At 39.4% G+C, this 25,199-nt stretch overlaps 1 protein-coding gene across 1 annotated transcript in view; it reads right to left on the minus strand.

Annotated features, from left to right (window-relative positions):
- Positions 1–2,375: 2,375 nt before the first annotated feature.
- The window catches only part of LOC141798031 (calsyntenin-2-like), a 398,473-nt gene continuing 375,649 nt past the window's right edge, over positions 2,376–25,199 (minus strand). The window contains exons 13-17 of the mRNA XM_074679796.1: positions 18,614–18,784; positions 18,377–18,522; positions 13,658–13,781; positions 3,833–4,017; positions 2,376–3,715 (exon numbers count right to left, since the gene is read on the minus strand). Coding sequence (XP_074535897.1) covers positions 3,500–3,715; positions 3,833–4,017; positions 13,658–13,781; positions 18,377–18,522; positions 18,614–18,784 — 842 coding nt within the window. The 3' untranslated portion in view covers positions 2,376–3,499. The remainder of the gene's footprint in view (positions 3,716–3,832; positions 4,018–13,657; positions 13,782–18,376; positions 18,523–18,613; positions 18,785–25,199) is intronic.

The following is a 25,199-nucleotide window of genomic DNA, read 5'->3' on the forward strand; positions in this document are numbered from 1 at the left end:
AGTCTGCTATTAGTGGATTCTTTGCTTCCGAACTTGACAAACTGGATGGGGGACTGCCACAGCCACTGATTAATGCCCTTTCACTTCAAGGTGAAGAAACCTTCGACTGGGTTTTCTGATTACGTCAAATGAAACACTGCCAAACGCATTCACCACTCCACCTGTCCTCGTAGCTTAAAGCTGCACCAGGCAACTTCATGTTTCAGTGAGCCCAAATGACGCTAATGAAGAGCTTGCGCGGAGTGACATCACTGTAAAACTAAAATGTTGTTGCTCAAGCTGCAAGAGAAACACCAAGGATGTTTTTTTTACCTACAAAAAGTAAGGCTAAATTTGTCAGTGTGGTTTCTAGCATGAACTAACTAGCAATGATTGATTGATTGTGAAGATACAAAAAGAGTAGAAATTAAAAACTGAAGGAGACTGTGGTCTTTGATTTGCAGTATCAAAATGAGCATTATGATTTCAACTCTGATACACTGGCTGGGCAGCTAATTGCTTAATTTTGGCCAAAGGCAATCCATTAATATTTGCCGTAAGGTCTGGACTATAAGTTGCTCCTGGGTATGAGTCTGTTTTCGGAGGTCCCCAAGAAGGTTACACTGAGGTTTTCCTGCATCATGGTCCCCATTGCGCTCAGAAAAGTCTAGAATGTGCACTATCTGTGCTGTTGTGAACCATCTGTTGTCGCCATGTGATGTTTGTGATCCTGCAGGCTACTGGCATGACGGTTCAGTTCAGACAACAGAAACTTTTTACTGTTGCCAAAAGTCATGCCGCCCTCCTCTGCTGGTTATTCATTGTTTTGAAGAGAGAAGTTCAATCAGACCAACACTCCCCATGGTTCATTTACTGAACAGAATATCATGATTAACTTTGAATGCATAATTACAACCCAAATGATGGCCTAAAGCTCTTAAAAGCTGGACAACTCTCCTGGTCTCTGTTCCAGCATGGAATGCACAGTGAAGCTGGCACTTACTTCTTTGGGCGCCATCTTCTGGGTCAAATTAAGGAACGCAATAAAATACTTCAGTCTGTATTTCAGGCTAGTACAGGGGTGGCCATCCAGTCAGAGCCACAAAAATGACCGTGGTGCTATGGAGAGCCACATCACACACAGGGTCTTACAAAAACACTTCCTCTCACACATTAACGAAATAACATTAAATGACAATCAATACAATTCCAATTCTCAAAGCGAGATTTATAGTGTTTTTAAGTGTGTTTTAATTCCTACCAGAGAAGAGAAACTGAAACTTAAGTATCAATCTGTACTCCCAGATATTGATCAACACTGATCCCAACGTTGGCATCAGTGTATCAATATTTTAGATTGATCAGCACACCGCTACTCGTAACTATATATCTATTTTTATTAATGGATCAAGGGCCGCACACTGAAAGGCAAAGAGCCAAATGCAGCTCGCAAGCCGCAGGTTGGCCACCCCTGGTTTAGTATAATAGTTGCTCTGAAGTGGAGGAAAATGTTGCTTTAGATGACAAACAAGTATCACCAGTGGGTCTTTAGCACTGACTTTCAACCAACTTTATGCTGCCAGTGTACCCTTGTATTTAAAATCTTTTTTGCTCTGTTTTGGTTGCCACCAGCTCCTGAAATACATGCTGTATCCAACTTTTAACCCTGTTAGGCTTGTTTCTATTTACCTGGATAAACACCGGTAGTGTCTATTGAGTTTACCAGATTTACCTTATGCCTCTGAAAATATGGTCAATGAATCTGATGGAAAATGTAGATTTGATGTTTTTTTTTTAATAACTCTCCTGGTTTATTGCTGTAGATTGGAGGTTTCCAAACATTTGCCACCCCGAGGACCCAAATATAGTTTGTGACAGAAACCCTGTTTGTATAAATAAACACTGAAACTAAATATTCAGTTTCCTACTATTTTTCCTCGGTTTTATAATCTCCACAATAATCCCATTATTAATACTAACTTTATTAATAATTAATCAATATAAAATCATTTCACTGGTTCTCTGAGAACATATTTGAGCACATCACCATCATCATCATCTGATTTGTTGTCCATGAAATCCTTTATTAGAGCAGCTTTAATCTTTGTGAACAGTCTCACCCACACGACATAAACTCCATTTAATAATTCACTCTATATATTTATATAACTATACTGAATGTGTGTTCATTTTTCCTTTATACATAAATAGGGTGCATTCTTTTAATATCTTTTTTTTTGGGTCAGAGTCTCAGTGAGTTGAATTTTTCTATCATAGATGTTGTCTTAAAAGTTACTTATTGTTTCTTTTCTACGCAACAGCTGTTACACAACTTCACTGAGGGCTCCATATATGAGAATTAAAACATTTGTGCATGATTTTTTTTTTCAAAAAAAAAAAAAATATTGGCTGGCATAATTTTGTGATATTTTATAAATAAGAGCTTGTTAATGGTTGTGGAGTTAACGTTAAAATCAAATATGGTGATATTTTTCCAGTTTAATTTGGACGCCTCTTTTGAAAAGTAGAGCTCTTTCAGTTTCTGTTGTGTCCTCTGTGCCTCTTTTTCTCTATACATGTCTTTCATCGTGCAGTGTGCAGCTTTAACCCAGTCTCTATGAAGGCAGTGGCTCATCCATCCTAACAAACCTCACCTGCAGCCAGCTGGACTGATTTGAAAACTGAGCTAGAAAAACACACAGAGGGACTGAGGGGTCTGTTCAGTCACGACCCCTTCAGGCTAAGGGTTGGGGTCAGGGTGTGAACATACAGATGCAGAGGTGGCATGTGTGCTGTGTACAGGTGGAGAGGAGGTGGAGAAAGTGTTGGTGTGGAGAGTGAGGGATGGGGGTCACCTACTACACTCAGTATTTACAAGAAAGGAGCGTATAAAAATGTACAAGGAGACTCCTCTGTCTTTCCCCAAAATGCAGAGCTCTGACCCCTAAACATGATTACACACACGTCTTCTTTTTGTTTGTTTTTTGAGTACCATTGAAAATATGCTATTTCTGTAAAATCCCCTGGCTGTGCCACGTAGGCTTGAACAAAGATTGATAAATAACGTGAAGTATACAAACCAAAAATAGTCAGATTCTTCACTTTTTTGTCTTTAACTCACTTTTGTGTAGACTGCAGGTTCAGGGACATAATCAAAGTAAAAGTATGGTGCTGGGCTTCACTGATAAAACTTTAACTTCATAGTTGTGGTGTGCACTGTAATAGATCAATTTGGTGCACTGGCCCTTTAAGAAGGATTACAGTCATTGGATTGACCGGCAGTTTGTGTGTTGATTTTTTCACCAGAAGTAAAAACAGAAAAAGAAGAGGAGGTTTTTCAGACAAGGCTAAACTTAGTGTGTTTGTGTGTATCAGTGTAATCTTCCAGTAGGGGGCGATATAACCTCATTTTTAGAGCATCAACATCACATTAAGTCTTTTTGCTTCAACCCTCTGTCTGCATGTGTTGAGCAATGTGTGTAAGTGTGTGTGTGTATGTGTGTTTGAGTGGTTGTGTGTTTCAGTAAGATATTGTTGCTTTGTCCCAGCTTTGGCCCTTCTTGCTCTGGCGTTGCATTCTGGGTAGCTGGACGTCCACTTCCTCCTCGCTGTCATCTGACTCAGCACTAGTAATGTCATCGTCTTCCTCTTCATCATCATCCTCTTCCTCCTCTTCATCTTCTTCCTCTTCCTCCTCGCTGACCTCCTCCTCTGCTGTCTGGGGCTCCTGCAGGTTCTGCGGTGAGAGATATTTGCACAGGAAGTAGAACTTAAAGGCAAGAAGTCGTCGACTTTAATTTGAGAATTCAAAGCTTATGATCCCCTCCCTGTGAGCATTCCTCGACCCTCATACCTCCATTGGGTTTACTGTGATGGTCAGAGCTGAGTCATCCCAGGTCACGTCCTCTTCTTTCGCCGTCTCGGCCAGCTTCACCTCCTGCTGGTGGGTCAGGTGGATGCGGTAGATGCCGAGCACCACAACCACCACAAGAGCGGCGATACACATCACAATAACCACCGTGGCAGCGCTGGGCACAGCTGGAGAGGAGACAAGAGAAAGAGAAGAAAAAGAGCAGGAAGAAGGGGTAAGAAAAAGTAGTCAAAGGGTCCTCAAGAGGCTATGTTACTTAAATTCCTTTAACCCTTGACACCCTGGTCTTTTATTTGGTCTTGTTGAGGATTTCCTAGATGTAAACACGGATGCATGAATGGCTAGGAGATAAAATCAACTGCAGCCTTTTTGCAGGATTTAATCAGAGGATACAGCACACAGCACAACTCTGGACAAACCCAGACTGCCAGACAAACTTTCTCTTTCTCTTATATTCTTTTCAGCGACGTCACTGTTTCCCTGTTTGAGCCAGTTCATTACCATAATGATGAACCACGGGCAAACTATGAGCGGCTACCTTCACCATCAAAACAAAACTTCCTGTAAACATGCTTTTCGGGCTGGAACATGATGGGGAAGATTTTGCCAAGTAACACTTTACCTCTTATTGTTTGATTCCTGGGAAAATGAATTATTGAACCTTACCAAATATCTTTTTGGGTCAAGCTGACTGAGAGGGGTTTGGTTCCTGAAACCGTAAACTTCTGAAGCCTTTCTGAAAGTTGTTTCAGGACAATCCGAACAAAAGCTTGTTTCCTGTTAATTCATAATTCCACTTTAACAGTCTCTGCTAGAAAAATGTCACCTAAATCGAACAGAGTATATCTTTGCATCTACGAGGCCTATTCTGGTGTTGTGAAATTTGTTTAGAGGTGTCAGTCTTGGTATTTATGTCTCTGACTTAGAGTAACAATTCAAGTATGACTCAAACAGACAGTTGTGTTGAAGTATGACTTGACTGCGTTTGTAGCTGAGTTCCTCCTGTTTAATCTGATGTACAATATGATATCTATATGTGATAAGGACTTCATTTTATGCCTTTTGTTTTAGAGTGACCTTAAAGTCTCTCATAAAAGGTTAATTTAGTGGATGAGATGCATTTTTTTCATTCCTTTTAGGCATCTGAGGAAAACAGTGGTACACTCTTAAAGGCATGTAAGAGCTTTCTGTTTGGCTTTGGTTGCAATGCCACCTTTATTTGGATGTGGCAGTGTTTTTCCAGGATAAAGACACCATTTCCCATGAGCACCGTCACCCACTCTCATGGCAAATACTTTAAGATTTTTCTTCTTTCTGCTTTTTTCCATTCATTTTGAGACCCATTTTGTTTTGCAATGTACTTCGATTTTTTTAAAATCAAGAATGAAATAAAGACTTAACGAAACTAAATCAAAAACTTAACACTTACCAAGGCGTGCATTTGTTTTGGAACTAAAAATCTTTGTTTAAGGCAGCCTTTCCCAAGATGCAAAGCATCAAGGTAATGTATTTATCTGTTTTTACGTAGTGCTATTGTTTGAAACTTGTCGAAAATCAAACTTTGTAGACTGTATATGCTTTAGTGTCCAGAAGGTGAGCAGACAATTAATGTACTGTGTAACGCTCGTGATTCCTGGTGCTCATCTTCCATCTTTTCTGCAGCGAAAGAAAAAAAAAAAAAAAAAAGAAGAGGTCTGGCTCCTCTCTGCTTTGTCGTCGTGATAACAGAGACTAGGAAGAGCTTCTTATCTGCACAGAAACTGCACATTTCTGGATGTAGTGGGAGGTACTATGCAGGAACACAGGTTAACTTTTTCACTTTTTTCTTTTAAATGGATTAAGCTACTTTAGCCAAAAGTTGTATGGCATAAGTCAGCCAATAGACTTCCAGTTCATTTCAAGACTTTCTTTCCAGATTCATACTCTGAAGTACTCTATAAACTTCACATGATGTTAGAAATATCAGGCCTTGAAGCATTTCATTGATTTAAAGCCTTCTAATTTCTCAGTTCAAACACAGTGTACCCTACACATCCCATAATAGAACTTATCAAGGAGCATCTTTTTTTCTTCCTAGCCTTGTCCCTGTTCTTTCAACTCCACGCAGTAATAACTCAGTCTATAAGAAACCAAAGCTCTGATGTGTTTTTTGGAGTCAGACCGCTGATGAGCCACTGTTTTTTCCCCTCATGTTGAAGCTGTGTCCCCTCCTTTGCTGCTTTAAGCTTTATCTGCTTGGTTGGATGTTGGATGGCGTTTGTGATAACCTATTGATTTTCTCATTTTCCTCCACAGGTTTTATATTAGAGGCTTTTTTTAACCTTTAAGTCAGATCGATCTTTTGTTGACGATTATGATCTTTAATTATAATCACAGCCTATTGATTTTCATAGAATGTCTTTTTTAAGGCTGTCTCCTGCTCTCGTCAGTGCGGCTTTTTTTCAGTAATGATAGAGTGGAGTTGCAGTCTGAGACTCTGTCAGCCTGTCAATCACTCTGTCCCAGACTGAACCACTTTAGCATTATTATTTGGAAATTTTGTTCATGTACTGCACTTATGTCCCTCACCGTGTAGAATGGTTGGTGATCTCAGAGCTGGTTTCTGATTCATCAGCCTTTAATGGATGTCGGGGAAAGGATGACACACGAGCCCTTTTTGTGTTGCCACTTCAAGCTAGAACTTCTTTGCCTCTGTTATATTTTTCTTTTACTGTGAAGCCTGCAGCTGAGCCAGCAGCTGAGGCAGTGACAGCAGCGGTGAGGCAGGATCTCTTTGACTTATTATGTAAAACTTGGATAAAACCAGTACTTTAGGCAGGCTGGTACCCTCTGGTAGAGTGGGACTTTTTCAAGACCAGTCCTCATGCCCTTTCCCAACCTCCTTCTACACTTCCTCTTGGGGATTCACTAAAGCATCATAAATACCTTTCCCATGATGCACTATGTGATGCTTGCATTTTTACAGGGCTTACATGAAGCTCCCATCTGTTTCCACCAGAGGGTAACGTCAAATCAACACAAACTTGCAAGTCTCCGAGGAGCATGGAGATGCAGGGGTGCAGATGTTTGTTTCTTTGTGTGACATACTGAAGCAGTTTTTCCTAGAAAACATGTGAATATTAACAAATGCTTCTGCTATCTTTTAGCAAGTGCAGAAATGATTTGATAACAATGCTTGGTTTTTTTTTACTGAGACCGTACTGGGAAGGTTGTCCAGGTAAGTATATGCTGTTTATTAATGGGTCATTTTCACTCTTTTACAAAAGCCATCTATGATCGATAACCTGCTGTTCACTCACCCTGTACCATTTAGATAAAGTCACATGCATCTTTAATCTATAGACCGATACGCTGTTCAGCCTTATGAACTCACTGACAGCAGACAGATATCTTGCATCAAACATGAACCCGCAGCTTGATCTTGTCAAAGTTATTTTGCACTATCACACTTTTTTCAGTGTTACAGTGTTTAACTCAGAAAATCTAAGAACCAAGCTGCAGCCTCGGTCTGCAAAGCATGCTGGGTACAAAGCAGACAAGTCTTGGGGCATCACTTTTTAACAACATTTGTAGAAAACTGTAGTGGCCAACGTAATTCGAATAAAAAGCTCTCTTGCCACTTCATAGCAGGATCCAAAGACGAAAGTGACACCGGTTCAAGGTTTCCAAAAATATGATGAACACTTTTTATTTTTCCAAAATGGACATAAAGCTGAAGGTTACAAAAAATGATTAGTCTCCTATCCTTCTGAAACAAAAATTTACATCCTCACAGTGTCAGAAAAACATTGCTCCTCGTCCTGCTCGAACGTATCTTTACTATAACTTAACTCCTCCTCCGACACAACAGACCATCACGACATTGGTAGACACTTTACGGAGGCCGTGGCTTAAAGGGCAACACATGTACACACGAACGGAGAAATGCTACTCAAATACTATATCAATATCAAATGTAAAACATAAAAATATTCAAAAGTTAAGAACTTATATTGCATTCTGTATTAGTGGCTTCAACAAAAACAATGCTACACTGTTCAGTAGATAAGCTTGTGGAGCGCTGGTTTGATTGTATAGACTCCTCAATTTAAGATAACAAGCAACGAGTAGAAGGCGCGGTGTGACTCTCTGCAAACTGGCTGCAGGCAGAGGGTCCATCTGCATCCCATAATTTATCAACTTTACCAAGTACAGCCAGGACAGCTGGCGGGGTGCAGATGACAGAAGGTGTGACAAAGAATAAATCATTTGCAGAAACCCTGCACGTTGCTAAATGTCTTATCTTGAAGTTGGAACACAGTTTATTTTTTATCTGGTGTTCTGTATGAGCTCACCCAAAACAAACTGAGTTCAAATCCAGTGGGAAGTCTGTTCTGGGATTTACGGTATTTCGAGCCCTCCAATCACTGCACCTTTTACACCAGTGATCCACAAAGTAGGGTCTCTGGTGTTTGTTTGTTGACATGCTCATTGAAAGAGCAAGTCAACAAACTGTGATGTCTTGCACCAATAAAATCAGCATCCCCTAGTTTAGTTTTATGCAGTGCAAACTCGGATATGATAGTGAAATGTCTATCGCTTCATAGTGCAACAATAGAAAGAAATAACATCAAAACAAAAAATACCTCAGAGCCAACATTTTCTCAAAGTTCACAAAATTAATTATTCGGAGAGTATAGATGCAGCCACGTTCTATTATTGCAAATTACTCCATAGTACAATATCACACAGTATTAACCCATTGCTGCGTGAATTAGTTAACAATCATTGATAAATTCATTTTCCAAACCATTCATCCTGTTCAGGGTTGGGGGTGGCTGGAGCCTATCACGGCTGTCATTGGACGAGAGGCGGGGTACACCTTGGACTGGTGGCCAGCCAATCACAGTCAATTGCAATCATATATAAAAACAAACAAAAAAATGAAAAAAAAAAAAAAAAAAAAAAAAAAAAAAAAAATTAAATCAGCACAAGTAATATATAAATATAATATATATATATATATATATATATATATATATATATATATATATATATATATATATATATATATATATATATATATATATATACATATATATATATATATATATATATATATATATATATATATATATATATATATATATATATATATATATATATATATATATATATATATATATATATATATATGAGTTATATGTTATAGATAGACATAAAAAGTTCACCCTCTGACCAATATAATGGGACAAAGTGCATTTGATACGATCTTTGGTATGCGTAGAATATGAATCAAAAGTCATTAGTGGGATAAAAAGGTCATCTTCGCTGCATCGACACCTGGTAAGGTATGTTGCAAATTTGACAGCCATCAATGTCCATGGTCTAAAAAAATGTTTGAGAACATTCCATTGTACACTATTCCTAAACAGGACTAAGCTTTTAGTTTCAGCTCTTTTACTGAAAGAGAACAAACCATAAAACTGTGATTTGTTCTTTTTCCAATCTAATTTAAACCAATGCCAAAAAAAAGTCACATTTAAATTAGTTTACTGATAAATTGTTTCCAGTGCATTCTCATTATCCCTATCTTTTATTAGCTTTGATTGATTTTTGTAATCCAATTTAGCATTTTTATTTCATTTTATGTGACATTCTGCTCTGATAGACTAAAAATGCTTTAATATCTAAGGGATTATTTTTTTTTGCCTTGATGAAAAACCTTATATTACAGAAGTGTGATGAAAAACATTGTCTTGTTGCCTTTTTTCATTCTCATCAACCAAACACAAAACACTTTGAGCAAGAATAGGAAACATCAGCAAACATCAATAGTCTTGTGGTGCCAGGCTGAGCCCTCAGAAACACTCTCTGGTTGTGAGGTGTGTTAAATGATGCAACCACATTCACTCATTAAGGAGAGCATGACACATACTGATGTATTATCATTGTAAGAGTTTCTGTTCATGCACTACATGAGCAGCTTTAATGTGAGTCACAGGAGACCTGTCTTTAAATACAGTTTTCTTAATGCAAAAATGTTTCTCCATGCTAATCTCAAACAAAGGTTTACTTCATCATCACACAGTGAAATAAGGCCACAGCAAGGTTTTTCCTTTTTTTTGGCTTTGACTTCTTCAATCTTAAAATAATCATTCAAACACTGTTTCTGTATCTTTTCATTTATCAGTGAAGGATTTGTGCTGAAGCAAACCTTTGACTGCTCTTTGGGATGTTTGCACCTGATCTGTGCTTTTTTTCTTCTAGTTAGAATTCAAGGTAAGGATGTTTACTTTAGAAGAGTCTCTTTAATTTTTAATTGAAGCATCTCATTTTGTCCTCAGTGCTCCTGAGCCCTGAGAAAAACACATTAACTTTCCTCATGTTTAAACTTTTAGTGGAATTTGTGTCCAAGGCCTGTTGGATTGGAGTCAGACAAATGAGAGCAAGAAAAAAAAGTAAAAAAAAAGGCGAAAGGGATTTCTCTAACTGATCCATGTTTAAACTACAGATTGTTTCAGATGTATTTCAAAAAATAAAAAATAAATTAATAAAAATCTTAATCATTTAATTTAGGTCTCAGTGCAATACACGGCCGCAGAGATGTATCAGAAGCTCTGTTTGGTTTCGTAACCAGAACACACGTTGAGGGATTTCTCTTGATCTAAAATGTTTATTTCTTCTGCTCTGATCTGCAGCCTACTGAGATAACACGACTTCTCAACGCCTGCCCTCTCTCCTTGCTATTCCCTACTGGTGTGTGTGTGTGAGTGTGTGTGTGTGTGTGTGTGTGTGTTTGTGTTAAACGAGAGTGAGACACACAGACTACTCTTCAGATGATCATTTGAATCGGTCTAGTTCCCTAGATTTTCAAACCAAATCCACGGCCTTTGATCTTCCTTGCGGGGAGCTTGGTGCAGCTCCTTGGAGTAACTGGTAAGTGTTTTCATGTAGGCGCACACTCTCTCACACACACACTCACACACACATACTGACCTTTTTACTCGTGGTATCTTCAGATAAAACTGGCATGCTTTAAGGCGTCAAGTCTGAAGCCGGGAAATCTTGTTTTCATGTTTACATTTCGCCATTTTTTATTCCAGATTTCCATCCACCCTCGTCCTCCTCCTCTGACCTCCTTTTTTACACACACACAAACACACTTACACATCCTCACACACACTTCTCCCAGCTCTCGGGGCTGTTAACAGCATTGGCCACTGAACTCTCCAGGATTCTAAGTAGAATCCATTAGAGTGTGATGAATAATTAAATGTGGTGTGGTAGATTGAGACCAGTGTCTCTCCTCCTCTCCGTGTTCTTCTTCAGATGACTCGCGTGCACTGAGGGAGGGAAGTACGCCCGCTGAATCATTTGAGACGTTTCTCTCCATCACTGAGGAGTGGCGTGTGGGAGCAGCAGTCTGATGAACGGAGCGATAAACAAACTAGAAAGTGAAGTGAGAGCTCCCTCAGATGGAGTCGTGTTTACCCCCGGATGGATAGCTGACATAAAAACTCTTCAAACGATCATTTCTTTGTGGCTCAGCGGTTAGCTAACGGCTCCTGGGTCTGAGTCCTGGCACCTAGCAAGGGTTTTGTCGTCTCTTTTCTTTCTTGTGTGTTTACATTTCCCAACAGTGTGTTTAGAGTAAGACAATTACTGAAAACGAACGCCCTCTTCAGACTGTCTCTTTAAAAAGTCTCAATTTCATTTTAGTGACGTCTTCTCAAGTTCTTCCTGAGTTTCTAACATCTGGTCCTTTCTCTTGCCCCTCTTTCTCTGATTTCTGAAAATTTCTTTTTTTTATTTTTTATTTTTTTTTCGAAGTTACTTTTGAGCTTTTTTTTTTTGCCTTTAATAAGAAAGTAAAGGACAGTGGATAGAGCAGGAAACAGGGTGAGAGTAGGGAGTGACATGTAGGAAAGAGGCCACAGACTGGATTCGGACCCAGGCTGCTCATGCGAGGGCGAACTCATCGAGCACGGGCTAGCCCACTAGGCCCCCTGTACGACAAATTTTTATTTTTAAAGGTTATTTTTGGGCTTTGTTGCCTGAATCAAGCATCATAGCTTGAAAGAAAGTAAATGAGGGGAAAGATAAAGGACACTGATCACAATGTGATGAGAACAATCTGTGGACAGGGGGTAACCAGCTCGACAAACAGAGCTAAACTGACAACAAATTACTAATTTTCTGGAGCTGTCCAAACTAACAGCTCAAACAAGTCCCTGAGTGAAATCTTGGAGAAAACGGAAAAATTCACCAACATGTCACCTGTTTTCATCTTCAATAATCTTCTTTAACCTTGGATGTTTTCATTCTTCTTGTTTTGTGTCACTCATCATCCCTCATTAATCCTCCAGAATATCTTCTGCTGTTGGCAGTTTGCGTTCACACACAGCCACCCCTGATCATTTTTGGATTTTTTTGCCCATGTGTGAATAGAACTTTACTTTTCTTTTGAATTTACTATATTTACCAGAAAGCTGTTGGATAAGAAACTAAGCTGCAAATATAAACACAAAATGTTATGTACAAAGTCTGAAACAAAAACAGGCATGCTTATTTAATTTTTTTTTTTTTTTTTTTTTTTGTAGACAAACTTCAAAAGTAGACTTTTTTTTTTATCTCCATTTTTTCAATCAAAGCAGAATGTTGATAAACTCCAGCCTGAATTATACAGATGATGAATCTTGTCTTTGAAAAAAAGAGTTGGTCTTTTTTTACAGCCTGGCAGCGTTCCAGCTTTTAAACAGGTATCTGAACATCTAAGCAGATTAAGGTGCAAAGACTGTGGCTCTGAAAGTGTGTTCATAAATAAAATCAGTACAGTTGAGAGAAATTAATCCTGATGATATATTAAATCATATCTACATGCTTGAGGAATGGACAGTACATAAATTCAATGATACAAACTGGTTCAGGTGTGTGTTTGTCAGTTCGGGGTTTGCATGCCAGAGATCCTGAGCAATTTGACTCTTGGCTTACAGACTGGCCAGCCTAGTCAGTGATTTGAGAAACTGCCCTATAAATATGCAAGAAAAAAAAAAAGTTTTTAACATGAAGTGAATAAAATATTTGTTAATTATAGCAGGGACAGTGTCAGAAACGAATAATTGTGGGCTATTTGATCAGGAAAACATTATTTATGGTGTATTATAATTACTTGAGCTACATTTTGGATCATTTTTGAAGTTTTACTTTTTGGAAAATTCACAATATATAACAATAAATCAGCCACTTCCTGAGTGTGATCAGCTGGGGCCAGTTGTTCAATGGTAATCCAATCACATTTTGGTTATTGATTTTTTTTCTATTATTATTATTATTATTATTATTATTATTATTATTATTATTATTATTATTATTATTATTATTATTATTATTATTATTATCAAAAAAAAAAAAAAAAAAACCACACCTGTGACCCCATGTTGGCTCTTCTGGAGGTTGTTCTTTAAAGAGCTGGTAGCCCACATTGTGATATATTGTTCCATCTAGAGCGCTGGTAATCTGGATTTGGTGATCTTGAAAACTGTGTATCTGGATCAGGGTGATTCAATCCAATATTGCTTAAAAAAAACTGGCCTAAAACTGAGATGGATTACCTGATCCTGGATAGCAAGAAATGGGATTTTCAAATCATTTGGTCTGGATTAAATTATTTGAACGACTGGCCCCACGTGATCTCAAGTGTATGGGGAAATAGATTTCCAATGCCAAAGATACACGGTGTGACGTTGAAACCAGCATAAGAACAGTGATACAGAGAGAATGAAAAACTGCATAAAATAGTTCAAACTTTGTTGTGTTTTATCTCACCTGAGCTGTGGCTGGGGTAGAAGTCATCAATCATGGACGGATGTCGGACCACCTGCATGTACTGGGGTGGAGCTATCATGTGACCGACATGTTCTCCAGACTCTGAGCTGTGTAGTACGCTCACCTGGTTTGGAAGAGGAGAAAGCAGAAAGGGTTAAATAAAGGGGACGTGCCACTGCTGACATTTTTCATTTTCTCACTTCAGTCTCAGTTCAGTTTGCTCAAACTTAACTTGACTTACACACAGAATATCCTCCAGACAGGATGAAGATGAAGTTTTTAGAGAAAAGCCAGGAAAAGTTGAAAAGTTGATGCATGAACACGTAACAGAAAGCAGGGTCAGCTCAGTGCAGGAAGGTGAATGTAAATCAGATTCTCCTGCACCCTCTAAAGTTTAAACTGTCTAAAACAACATTTTCCTGACTCAAACATCAGAAATGTACAAACCGTATTTTGACCCAGGCTGTGCTAGTTTTTCAAACTTCTGTTTAACCTGTGGCTCAAGTCTCAAAGAAATATCTCTGTTTTTTTTTTGTTTTTTTTTTGTTTTTTTTTTAGAGGTGAGGTAGATTTCCAAGCACATTTTTCAGCCAAAGGATTCAAAATTACATGACTGATGAAAACTAGACTGTTCATTTGATCTTCATCAGAGCTCTCATCAGACAGTGCAAGTGTAAAATTGCACACCGAGGTCTTTCATCTCTTTCGTTACACTTTTTTTCCAAAAGATGTTTTTTTTCCACTAAAGGTGGGAAATTGATGCTGCAGCACTTCATTTAGAATTTGCTCCCAAAGTGAAAGTGTTGCCAGACACCTGAGCTGAGTCAGCTCAGCGGCTCTGCCAGCTGAAGCACTTTGATACAGTCGGGTTGTAAGAAGCAGAACTTGGTTACGACTTGTTACAAATGCTGACCATCACAAATATTTTTAATTTTGCAAATATTTCCTAAACCATCCTTCATGCTGCAGCTGCTTCCTAGTTCCTTTAGAGGTTGAAAAAGTATGTTTGATGTCTGTTGAGGGGAAGTGTTGGATCTGCAGTCTGTGATTTTATTTGTATGGAACAGAAGGTAATTAAAATAAACAAAGAAGAAATTACACTCAGCAAATTATGCCACACAAAGACTTCAGTATTTAAAAAAACCTGCATTTGTTCTTCTAATGAACACTTTTGTTCATTCAACTGATTAACCAACAAAACGTTGGGTCTGTAAATTATGGGACTACAGGAGCAGGGCTCTGAGGTGAGATTGCTCTGTGACATTCTAAAAGCATTTGTTTTTACCTGAGGGTTGTTATAATCAACAGTGGTAGAATCAGTGCTGATCTCTCCTCTCATTTAGACAAAAAGATAATTGGTCTTCAACTTTTAACATTCATTCATTTTAAGGTGTGAAGCAACACTTTTAAAGCTACAGCAGTTGTTAATGGGTAAAAATACAGAATGCAAGAAAATCACTCTAGAAGCTCACCATAGAGTGATAAACCTGTACTGTTAGTATCATCCAGACTCTGAAAGGCTCAGCCAGGATCCCTGTGCTCTGCAAAATCTGAAGATGCTTTAAAGCAGGGGTGGCCAACCTGTGGCTCGCAAGCTGCATGTGGCCCTTCGCCTTTCAGTCTGTGGCTCTTCTATTCATTCATCAAAAAAAAATAAATAATAAAAAATCATTTTTATTAGTAGTGGTGTGCCAATCAATCTAAAACATTGATTTATGGATGCCAGCATTGAAATCAGCATTGATCAATACTTGGGTGATGAGATAGATACTTAAGTTTCAGTTTCTCTTCTCCACATGTGCTCCTCACAAACGTTCATGTGCACTAGCCCTCCCCCTCCTCCCCTGCTTCAACGTGACTTAAGGCTTCATTTCCAACCTCTTATAACTGATAGATAGACAGATAGATAGATAGATAGATAGATAGATAGATAGATAGATAGATAGATAGATAGATGGATAGATAGATAGATAGATAGATAGATAGATAGATAGATAGATAGATAGATAGATAGATAGATAGATAGACAAACCTTGTTTCTTCTGCAGTAAAAACAGAATTTTGTCTCTGAAATGGCTTCAAGTACTAATTTACTGTATTTTCCGCACTACAAGGCGCTTTGGAGTATAGGGCGCACCTACGATGAATGGCCTATTTGAAAACTGTTTTCATACATAGGGCGCACCGCATTATAAGGCCCAGAGTAGAAGCTATAGTGGTGGCTGGGGTTGCGTTATGCATCCACTAGATGGAGCTGCGCTAAAGGGAATGTCAACAAAACAGTCAATAAGTCAGTCAAACTCAGGCTACATCCACACGGAGCCACACATTTTCCTGTCCAACTATTTTTTGTGCCATTTTCAAAAAAAATGCGCTGTAAAGACGAAGCCGTTTCTGCCGTCCACAAAAGCTGTTTCCAGAGATCAGTTTAAATGCCAGACCTTTAGGGGGCGCTGTATTGCTCTAACAATAAACAAGAGAAGAAGCCCGGGCCAGCCTGTGAGCTAATGTTAGAACTTAGCAGAATTCCTCTTTACAGGTTCTTACTGCTTACCGCTGTTACTCCGGCGACACCCCCTAACTATGGTAGCCATGATTAATCAATATCAATCCATATATAAGGCACTTCGGATTATAAGGCACACTGTCGGCTTTTGAGAAAACGGAAGGCTTTTAGGTGCGCCTGATAGTGCGGAAAATACGTAGTCAATATCAATCCATATATAAGGCGCATCAGATCATAAGGCGCACTGTCGGCTTTTGGGAAAACTGAAGGCTTTTAGGTGCGCCTTGTGGTGCGGAAAATACAGTAAACACATATACAAAACACAATTAATCTTGCTTTGAAAGTTGGAAATGTGTTGATTTTTATTTTATATCATTTTGTTTATGTGTGAAGAAAGTTTGTTTGTAAGACCACATGGATGATGAGGCTCTTTGTAGTACCACTGTAATTTCTGTGGCTCTTTGTCTCTGACTGGTTGGCCACCCCTGCTTTAAAGTCTCTGTTAAAGACACTTGTTCAACAGACTTCCTGTTAAACCTTCTACTGCTTTTTGCACCTTTATTGATGTGTAATTCTATTCTAAGACTGTTTCATACATGTCACTGTGGTTTGTATTACATCAGCACTTTTATGCTGCCTATTTTTTTTCCTGTATCACTTCTCACTTTGTGACTTTTGTCTGTGACAAGTGCTATACCAGTTAAGTATAGTTTATGTCCTTACTTTCTGACTTACTTCCCATGAAATGTTGGCTAGGTCAAAACCAAACATAAAACTAGTTGGTGGGCCCTGTCTAGAAGTACAAAAGGTGCTTTTGACACTATTCAGCTAAATTAGTGCTTACAGGTTTACAACTACAGATTTGTTCCCTTAACCTCACATCTGCGTCTGCAGTGCGTCTCCATTTTGTTACGATGTATCAAATCCATCTGTGTGGCTGCTCCGTCATGTTGCAGGTAACATGCAACCACCCTTTTTTTTGACGGAAGCATAATTTCAGCATGGGAAAGAACAAGCAGGACAGGAAGTTGTGAAACAATCTAAAAACACCCAGTGACTTTCAAAATAAAACAAACTGTGTCAAAATCAGTTTGTATTTAGCTTGACTACAATGATAAACGGACATAATGAGTGGAGCCAGACCAGGAATCAACAGGTTTGAGGTTTTGCAGCCCAACATGAATGAAGAGAGACTTATCAATGGAGAGGGAAGCGCAGGAACTCCTTGGTCTGTGACTCCAGCTGTCTGTCAGTCATTCTGCTTATTGGACTGAACACACAGCTGGTGTCACAAACACAGTCAAGATGCAGCGCAACTGACAGATCACACTGCAGACAGATCTGGTGTATTTGAGACGTTAGTTTAGGAATGAAAGATTTTTTTTTTCACAACTTCATCAATCTCATCTTTATCTTATTCATAGACTGTAAAATACTATATATGGATGTAGTTTCCATGACTTAACCACTTGTTTCTGCTCTTGATATTTGAAGTCTATGGTCAAAGGGGGGCTTACTAGAAATGCTAAACACAGCCAAATTTTGAGTTAGTCTAAGGCAAAGAGGCGGGGCTTAAAGCCTCTTTACAGACAGCAGCACGGTGCCCTATGCCATGCCCTTATGTAGGAAACCTCATAAGTTTAATGACTTTGAAAATAACAAGTTATAAAAAGTTCACCCTTCATGCATTGTGTGCTAATAGAGAAATGTGCCATTCACACCCAAACCTTTTTTTGAAGCATGCTGTAAAAATGTTTATTTTTGCCATAAAGGTCAGCCTTTTTAAATGGGTGTTTATGTGGTTACTGGCATCTCTTCAGCCAGCCTCAAGTGGACTATAGAAGAACTACAGTTTTTAAAACTCCTGCGTAGACTTCATATTTTTAGGCTGTGGGTTGCTGTTTAATCCTAAAACCAAAGGCTGTATAAAGTTGCATGTTACTTTGCAATGTGCCAGTTTAGCAGATGCTCACTAAGTGGAAAGGCAACTGCCTTCACTTCTTTTCCAGTTTGTAGATCAGAATAAGTAAGGAGGAGTCAGCATTTGTAGCCAAGAGCAAATTAAATAGTGGTTCAGTTTGATCTGAGTTTGGTGTCTATTACTTCACATGGAAATACTTTGAATCACTGCAGCATGTCTGTCCCTGTTGGCCACCCACTGTTCCGTTGACATTCAGAAAAAAACCCACTGCCACAAGCTGTGGTTTACTGACCTCTAGGTTGAACTCGTTGCTGGTGTATCGCCCGTTGAGCTCTGAGCAGGTGAGACGAAACCTTCTTTCTGATAGCAGCCCAGGCTGCATGTTAAAGTATCGAACCTGTCGGATGACCTGTTCATAATTGGACATGGAGTCCACACCTGTAGACAGACACAGGGACAGATGTTGGTTCTTCTTATGTGCAGAAAGTCACAAGATTTTAGCTTTGGTATGGTGAAAACAGTCACCCACCGTATATGGACATGCCAGATGTGGAATTTGTAGCGTCCAGGTGCTTCCCAAGAAGAACACTGCGCTGTATTTGTAGAGACTCCTGGTCTGGTCTAAGCTCCTCCCCCAACACCAGGATGTCACAGTAATCCAAGTTATGAATAATCTCCTCCATCACTCCAGGTCGGCGTGCTACAAACACAAGAACATAAACACAGGTTACATTCATTGACCTTCTTCCACCCTTTGAATGTGACAATTGTTTCAAGCAGCTTAGCTTCCTGAAACTTCTGTAGCAGTGATTTTGGTTTAACACTTTGCCTTGTTTCCAAGGTTGCTTTTTATGCTTTACAGGACATGATGTCACAAATCACTGCTCCTCTATTCCTGCAGCCAACTGGATGCTTCACATTTACTATAATGGCCATGGCTGTGTCTTCTTCAGTCAGCTCGCTTTTCCATTGATTAACTATGAGTTCCATACAAAGCGTTTTTGGAAGAAAAAGCCCGATCATTTTTCAAAAGACCATAATTCAAGCATCAAGGACCCAGAGTGTTTGTTCCTGAACTCACAGGCTCACTGGATTTACCATCTCTCTGAACACTGACTCTGCAATGAGCGTCTGCAGTAACTCGTCCCCATCTGACGGCTCCTGTCAGCGCCATGCTGGGTGGCTGCTGGAGCTGTGCAGCAGTCTGCTGTAAAGCTCCAGCCTTCTCCTGATATCCAGCTTTCACTGTACAGTCTCTGGGGAGGGGACGGGCTATGCCCATTTAACTGCTTCCCAGTGGAGAAAGTGGAGATATGTGTGGTGTGTTTCTGGAGGGCGTCTCTAGAGGACAGGCAGAGATGAGGTGAAGAAAAGTGGAAGTGTGAGCTAGAGGAGTAAAAAAGTTGTGTTCCTGTGGAGATAGGGTACTGAAAGTCATGTTTCTGATGAATAAATTCCTTTTAAGGCGCAGAAACATGAACATTTCTTGTCATCTGGTGATCAAACTCAAGATTGATATGCTCCCTATTTCACACTTTCTGTCAGTGGAGCGATGATGAGACATGCTCAGTGTGATCCTCCATTTGTCAAGTTTCTTTCCATCAAACACTTCTACCAGTTCAAATTCTTTGGCAACCAGCAGAAAACACTCTTTTCTTCCTGGTCTTTTACCAACTAGCACATTTCTTCCAGCTACTTGTGAAATACAAAACGTATATATCACTAGTTTGTCCATTTTGTGCTGCTGTAGAAACATGGCTGAGACCCTTGTAAAAAGCTAACAAATAAACTAAAAAACACTAAAGATTTTTGTGCTTAGGTGATTGTAAAAAAAAGAAAAAAAAAGAAACATACCTATAACTATTATTCAACTTTAATGCTATCAAATGATATCATGCTAGGCGTCACTGAATTCTACACTCTTTACCTTTAAATGTGTTTTTTAAGGGATTTGGGCTGTTGTTTTTCTTAAAAAGGTCACACAGAACAGGAACAGTGTCAAATAGTGCTATTTACTTATTAGCTTCTAAACATTTATTTATTTATTTATTTATATTTTGGTTTAGGCAGCTTAAACAGCCATTTATACAGTTTGCTGTAATTGGCTGTAAAAAATAATTTGTTGATTCAACTTTACTCATTCAAGTCATCTTGTTGCTTTGACTGAGTTCAGTTAATTCAACATGAAGTGTCAAATGATTTGAACCAGTAAAAAAAATAAAATGGTCAGGAGAACTACAAAACATGTTAGTTGAGCTAAGTTCATCAAGTTTTTACAGCAAAGTACTTTTAGTTGTGATGGAATTTTGTAACTGTGAATGAGGTGGAATCACAGTGAATACAAGACCCTGCAGTACACTGAGATGTTGCACAGAGGTAACAGACTATCTGTGTTCTAAATGGCACAGACCAGTTGTTTATGCTCCATGGCAATAACCTGCTGTCTTGTCTTTCCTAATCCTAACGTATCAACACATCTCATTTATTAGCATAAACGCTGAATGCACTGTAAAAATAATTGACTGCATAGGCCTATGCAGTGCAGAGCACAGAGAGCCGGTCTGTGCAGCAGAGCACAGATAGGCGGTCCGTGCAGCGGAGCACAGACAGACGGTCCATGCAGTGGAGCACAGATAGACGGTCCGTGCAGTGGAGCACAGACAGACGGTCCGTGCAGTGGAGCACAGACAGCCTGTGCTCTCCACAGTGTAACATATCAGTGTACACTAGGGTCTTATATCCTCTGTGTTTCCTCCTCACTCATGTTTACAAAGCCCCATCACAAAAAAAACAATTCTTTGATATCAAACAATAGTAAAATACTGTCAGGTTGACATGCATGTCTGATTTTTGTGGACATACATTTTTAAGTTGAAACATATTTTGTAGTTGAGATGATGCCAACTTGTAATTATGTGTTTTCACAACAACTTCAGTAATCTTTTTCAAACTGACTTGAAATAATATGTAAGGACAAAATCCCCTTATACAGTGTAATGATGCTTTGACCCCTGATGTAAGAAGTGTTTGAACACTTTCCCTATTTCATCTACTTCTTTTGGTGTTACACAACATTACATTGCCGATGTTGGATCCTTCGGGAACTCTTGGTGAAACACTTTTTTAAGAGTCTAGAGACACCGTCCCAGAGTGTCTTTATTATGGTGCATGTCCAGAATATGTGTTTCTCCAGCAACTTTTTTGACAGGGTTTGGCACAGTTTGGCAACTATTTCTTGTGTCCTGAAAAATCACAACCTTCTGCTTAAATACCCTCTATACACTTGAGTTAGTGATTAGATGTGCTTTGGAATATATTTCCTCCCATGAGTCTCCTTCATATGAAGTGTATTATTGAAACTCATTTCTAAGAATGTCTGATAAAATTAGAGATTACTTTTTTTCTCTCCATATTATCTGGTTTTATTTTTGTCATGAGTCTTTCAGTTGGGGGTGAATTCACAACTCTTTCAGCTTTTGTAAAGAGTATTTGTATCACCAAACTAAAAACATAGAGTGAGCTACAGCAAACTGAATGATGAAAAGCATCCAACATCTTAGTCATCGCACTTCAAAAAAAAATTCAATGTCGCTCTGAATCTGTTTGAGAATAGTCAATGCTAAAATTATGAATTGTGATATATTTAAATCAGACTTATTGAGGAAAGAGTGCACTTCTCATAAAGCTTCAAATATTAGACTCAGTTTCGAGAATTCAGTTTTATTAAACCATCTTTTTTCTGCTGCTGCACATTTACAGACAGACGATGTGACATTTCAAAGATAACTTTGGAGAACATTGTTTTCCGAGATGAAAAGTTGAAACTTTGAGCAAGGGATCGCTACCTTCAGCAGCAACATAATGTGCAAATGTTAGCACACTCAGGATAGATACTCCTGTGTAGACATTTCTACAGTTGGTTGACTTTATCACTCTCTAATAGCAGTCCTCTCCCATTTTCAGAAAACATTGTCTGACCTTTATGACAGAAAAGAAGACAGAGCTTTAGATTTGCAGTTTTCAAAGTACTTTTATCAGATTATGGAGTGTTTTATCATTTCAAAACTATTCCCTTTGAAGATGTGTTTTTCTGCTTGGTGTGAAACTTTTGCTCTAAGTTGAAACGTCAACCAAGTTCATGCTAATGAGTGCAGGACTTTCCTTGGAACTGTTTGTGTCATCATGCTGCTAACGCTGATCCTGGAGCTACATTTCTGGTGGTATTACAAAAGATTAAGCAGAAAGAGAAATGAGATGGAGAAAGAAAAAGAGAAGAAACTATGAGAGCAGAGAAAGAACAGAAGTTGACCATGAAGGCAAGACGTTGAGGAAAAAAGACAAAGTGCTCCAGAAAGAATTGATGACATTGACTTGAGTAAAAGCCTCAGAATAAGCCCTGAAAAGAAACTGTGCTATGAGAGAAAGGGAAGACTGACACAGGATGGAGCAGACTCCATGAAAAGACGGGAGAATGAGTGAGACAGAAGGCAGAAAAGGGCGATGGGTTGATTAACAGGCCCAACAGAAACTTACTGCATGCCCTACAAAGAAATGTGTGATTTATCTGGGATCCTTTAAGCCTCGAGAGGACACAAAATCTGCTCATTATGGAACTTCATCGTGCCTCCTTCTCCCACACACGCTCTACCTCCTCATCTCTCTCCTCTCTTTCTTTCCATTTCTGTGTCTTTCTCCGGCTTCCACCTAATCTCTTCCCCCCAGCTGCAGTCTCTATTTCACCAGCAGAGAAAGCTCCCCCGACTCCTGAAAGCAATGCCACTTTCTGCTCTTCTTCCTGCACCGCATCACGAACAATGGAGGGCTAAAACCTCCCGCTAGCTCTGCTTATCTGCTCCTAATTGGCTGCAAGCGGAGGGGCCTGGGGCTGAGCCGGGCCGAGCAGGTCTGTTCCTGCGTCGGGGGGTTGGATCCTCGGACGAGACGAGAGCCTCTGGGATTTAAATGTCATACTCATTTGCCGTCGGTCAAGGCCGTGCAACCCTGAGAATCGGTGTAGTGTCTGGTACAGGTCTTACTCAGCAAGAAGGGGTCTGCAGCCTCATGAGGACACAAAGGAAATTGTTTTGCAACAGTGGAAGGGTTAACGACTACAGTCCTGAGGACTGCAGCAGGGAACTGACTCAACATATTGGCTGCATGGGACAAAAGACTCCAGCGTCTACTGTAGAGACTACTGGAGGCAAGAGGGGACATTTATCCCTTACTATAAAGGTTGTTACTGTACAGCTGTGTGTATACTCAGTGACATGCCGTTTCCAAAACCAGTCTCAAAGTACATATATCAGTCTTTAGAGGGAAATCAAACCAGTTGCCTGTCCGCAGTTGTTTTAAGCTACACTCATCAAAATTTTACTGAAAGGTTACCGACACATCAAAGAAAAAAACAAGACATATTTTTAATTATCTTATTTCCTTTGTGTGCAAGGTTTGAAAAATGTCAGTGATAACGTGATGCACGCCCATTGTTCTTCATTTTTTTAGTTTATCAAAGCACAGCTCTGACTGGTGTTGGGGTATGGTCTTGCAAGAAGTGTGAGTTTGATGTTATCAAATTTAGAGCTCAGAGGAGAAGACATTGAACAGTTCTTTTATCCATCGTTTTGGGGAATGCGAGATCCATCTAGTAGGGGTGGGAGAAAAAAATCGCAACTTGATATATAGGAGTAGACATAGTCTGAGTTTCACTCCCGTAACTTTTACATTTGTAACTTTTTCAAACCCTTAACTCCATTCTTTGAGCATAAATAGTGGACAGAATATCTTCTGTTACACCTTTGTAAGTTGAACATGACATCAAAACTAAACAAATCCCTCAGAAAAGACTCAAACGCCAATGTTGATACAGTGAAGGCTAACAAAGCTACTGCTAACGTCTCTATCAGCATGGATGCTATAGCTAGCTGTTAGACAAAAGTTGATATAAATTGAATCTTTGTTTGACAATATCAAAATTGGGACTCCGTCAAAAAAATCGTTTTGTTTTTTTTTTGAATTCAAATTCTTCATTTCAGTCTTTTTATAAGCTGGATTGGAAAAAAGTCACCACTTTTCTCCAGCAGGGGGTGATTTGTTTCTTTCTGACTCACATGATGTACATTTTATGGGAAAATATGGCTCCTGATATAATCTGTAGACATTATCATCGTCATTTCACTTTCCCACATGGTCTGGTGTTAAAAACGCAAACTAAAAATGGAAAAAAAAAAATCATAAATCTTAAAGAATCGCAATTTAAATCAATTTGGCACCCTTAAAGTCATTTTAGAATTGAATTGTGAGAACAGCATATCGTCCCAGCCCTACTATCTAGTATGATGGACAAGCTAGCGGGGCTCAGACTCAGAGAAGCATCAGGCCATTAATTGAGACATAGCTCATGGAGCTAACACTGGACACCGACGCCACATTGGAGAGATTTCACCTACTGTTGGTGACAGGACAAATGACAGCCAGACTGCACAGACCAGTGAGGAAGGCCAGCTTAGTCCTTGGCTGCCCTCTAGACCCCTGGATCTAATCTCTTATCTTAGTTAGAGTTGTGTTGTCCAGTGACATGTCAGCAGACTTGAATGAGAAGACAGATGATTTCAGGGACTTTGAACTGGTTGGTTGTTGAGTACCTGACAAACTGCTGATCTACAGGGATTGTCACCCACAACCATCTCTGCAGGTTACAAAGAATGATCTGATGAGTCTGGATTTCTGCTCCACATTCAGATGGTAGGGTCAGAATTTGGCCTCAACAACATGAAAGCATGGATCCATCCTGCCTTGTATCAACGGTTCAGGCTGCTGCTGCTGGTGTAATGGTGTGGGGGATATTTTCTTGGCTCACTTTGGGCCCCTTAGTACCAACTGAGCATGGTTTAAAGTCCACAGCCTACCTGAGTATTGTTGCTGACCATGTCCATCCCTTTATGAGCACAGTGTACCCATCTTCTGATGGCTACTTCCAGCAGGATAACGCTCCATGACGTAAAGCTGGAATCATCTCAGACTGGTTTCTTCAACATGACAATGAGTTCCCTGTACTCAAATGTCCTCCACAGTCCCCAGATCTCAGTCCAATAGAGCAGCTTTGGGATGTGGTGGAA

Source organism: Halichoeres trimaculatus, unplaced genomic scaffold (genome assembly GCF_033239565.1).
Source record: "Halichoeres trimaculatus isolate MK-OKI-2021-1 unplaced genomic scaffold, fHalTri1.1 fHalTri1_scaffold_9, whole genome shotgun sequence".
Taxonomy (NCBI): Eukaryota; Metazoa; Chordata; class Actinopteri; order Labriformes; family Labridae; genus Halichoeres; species Halichoeres trimaculatus.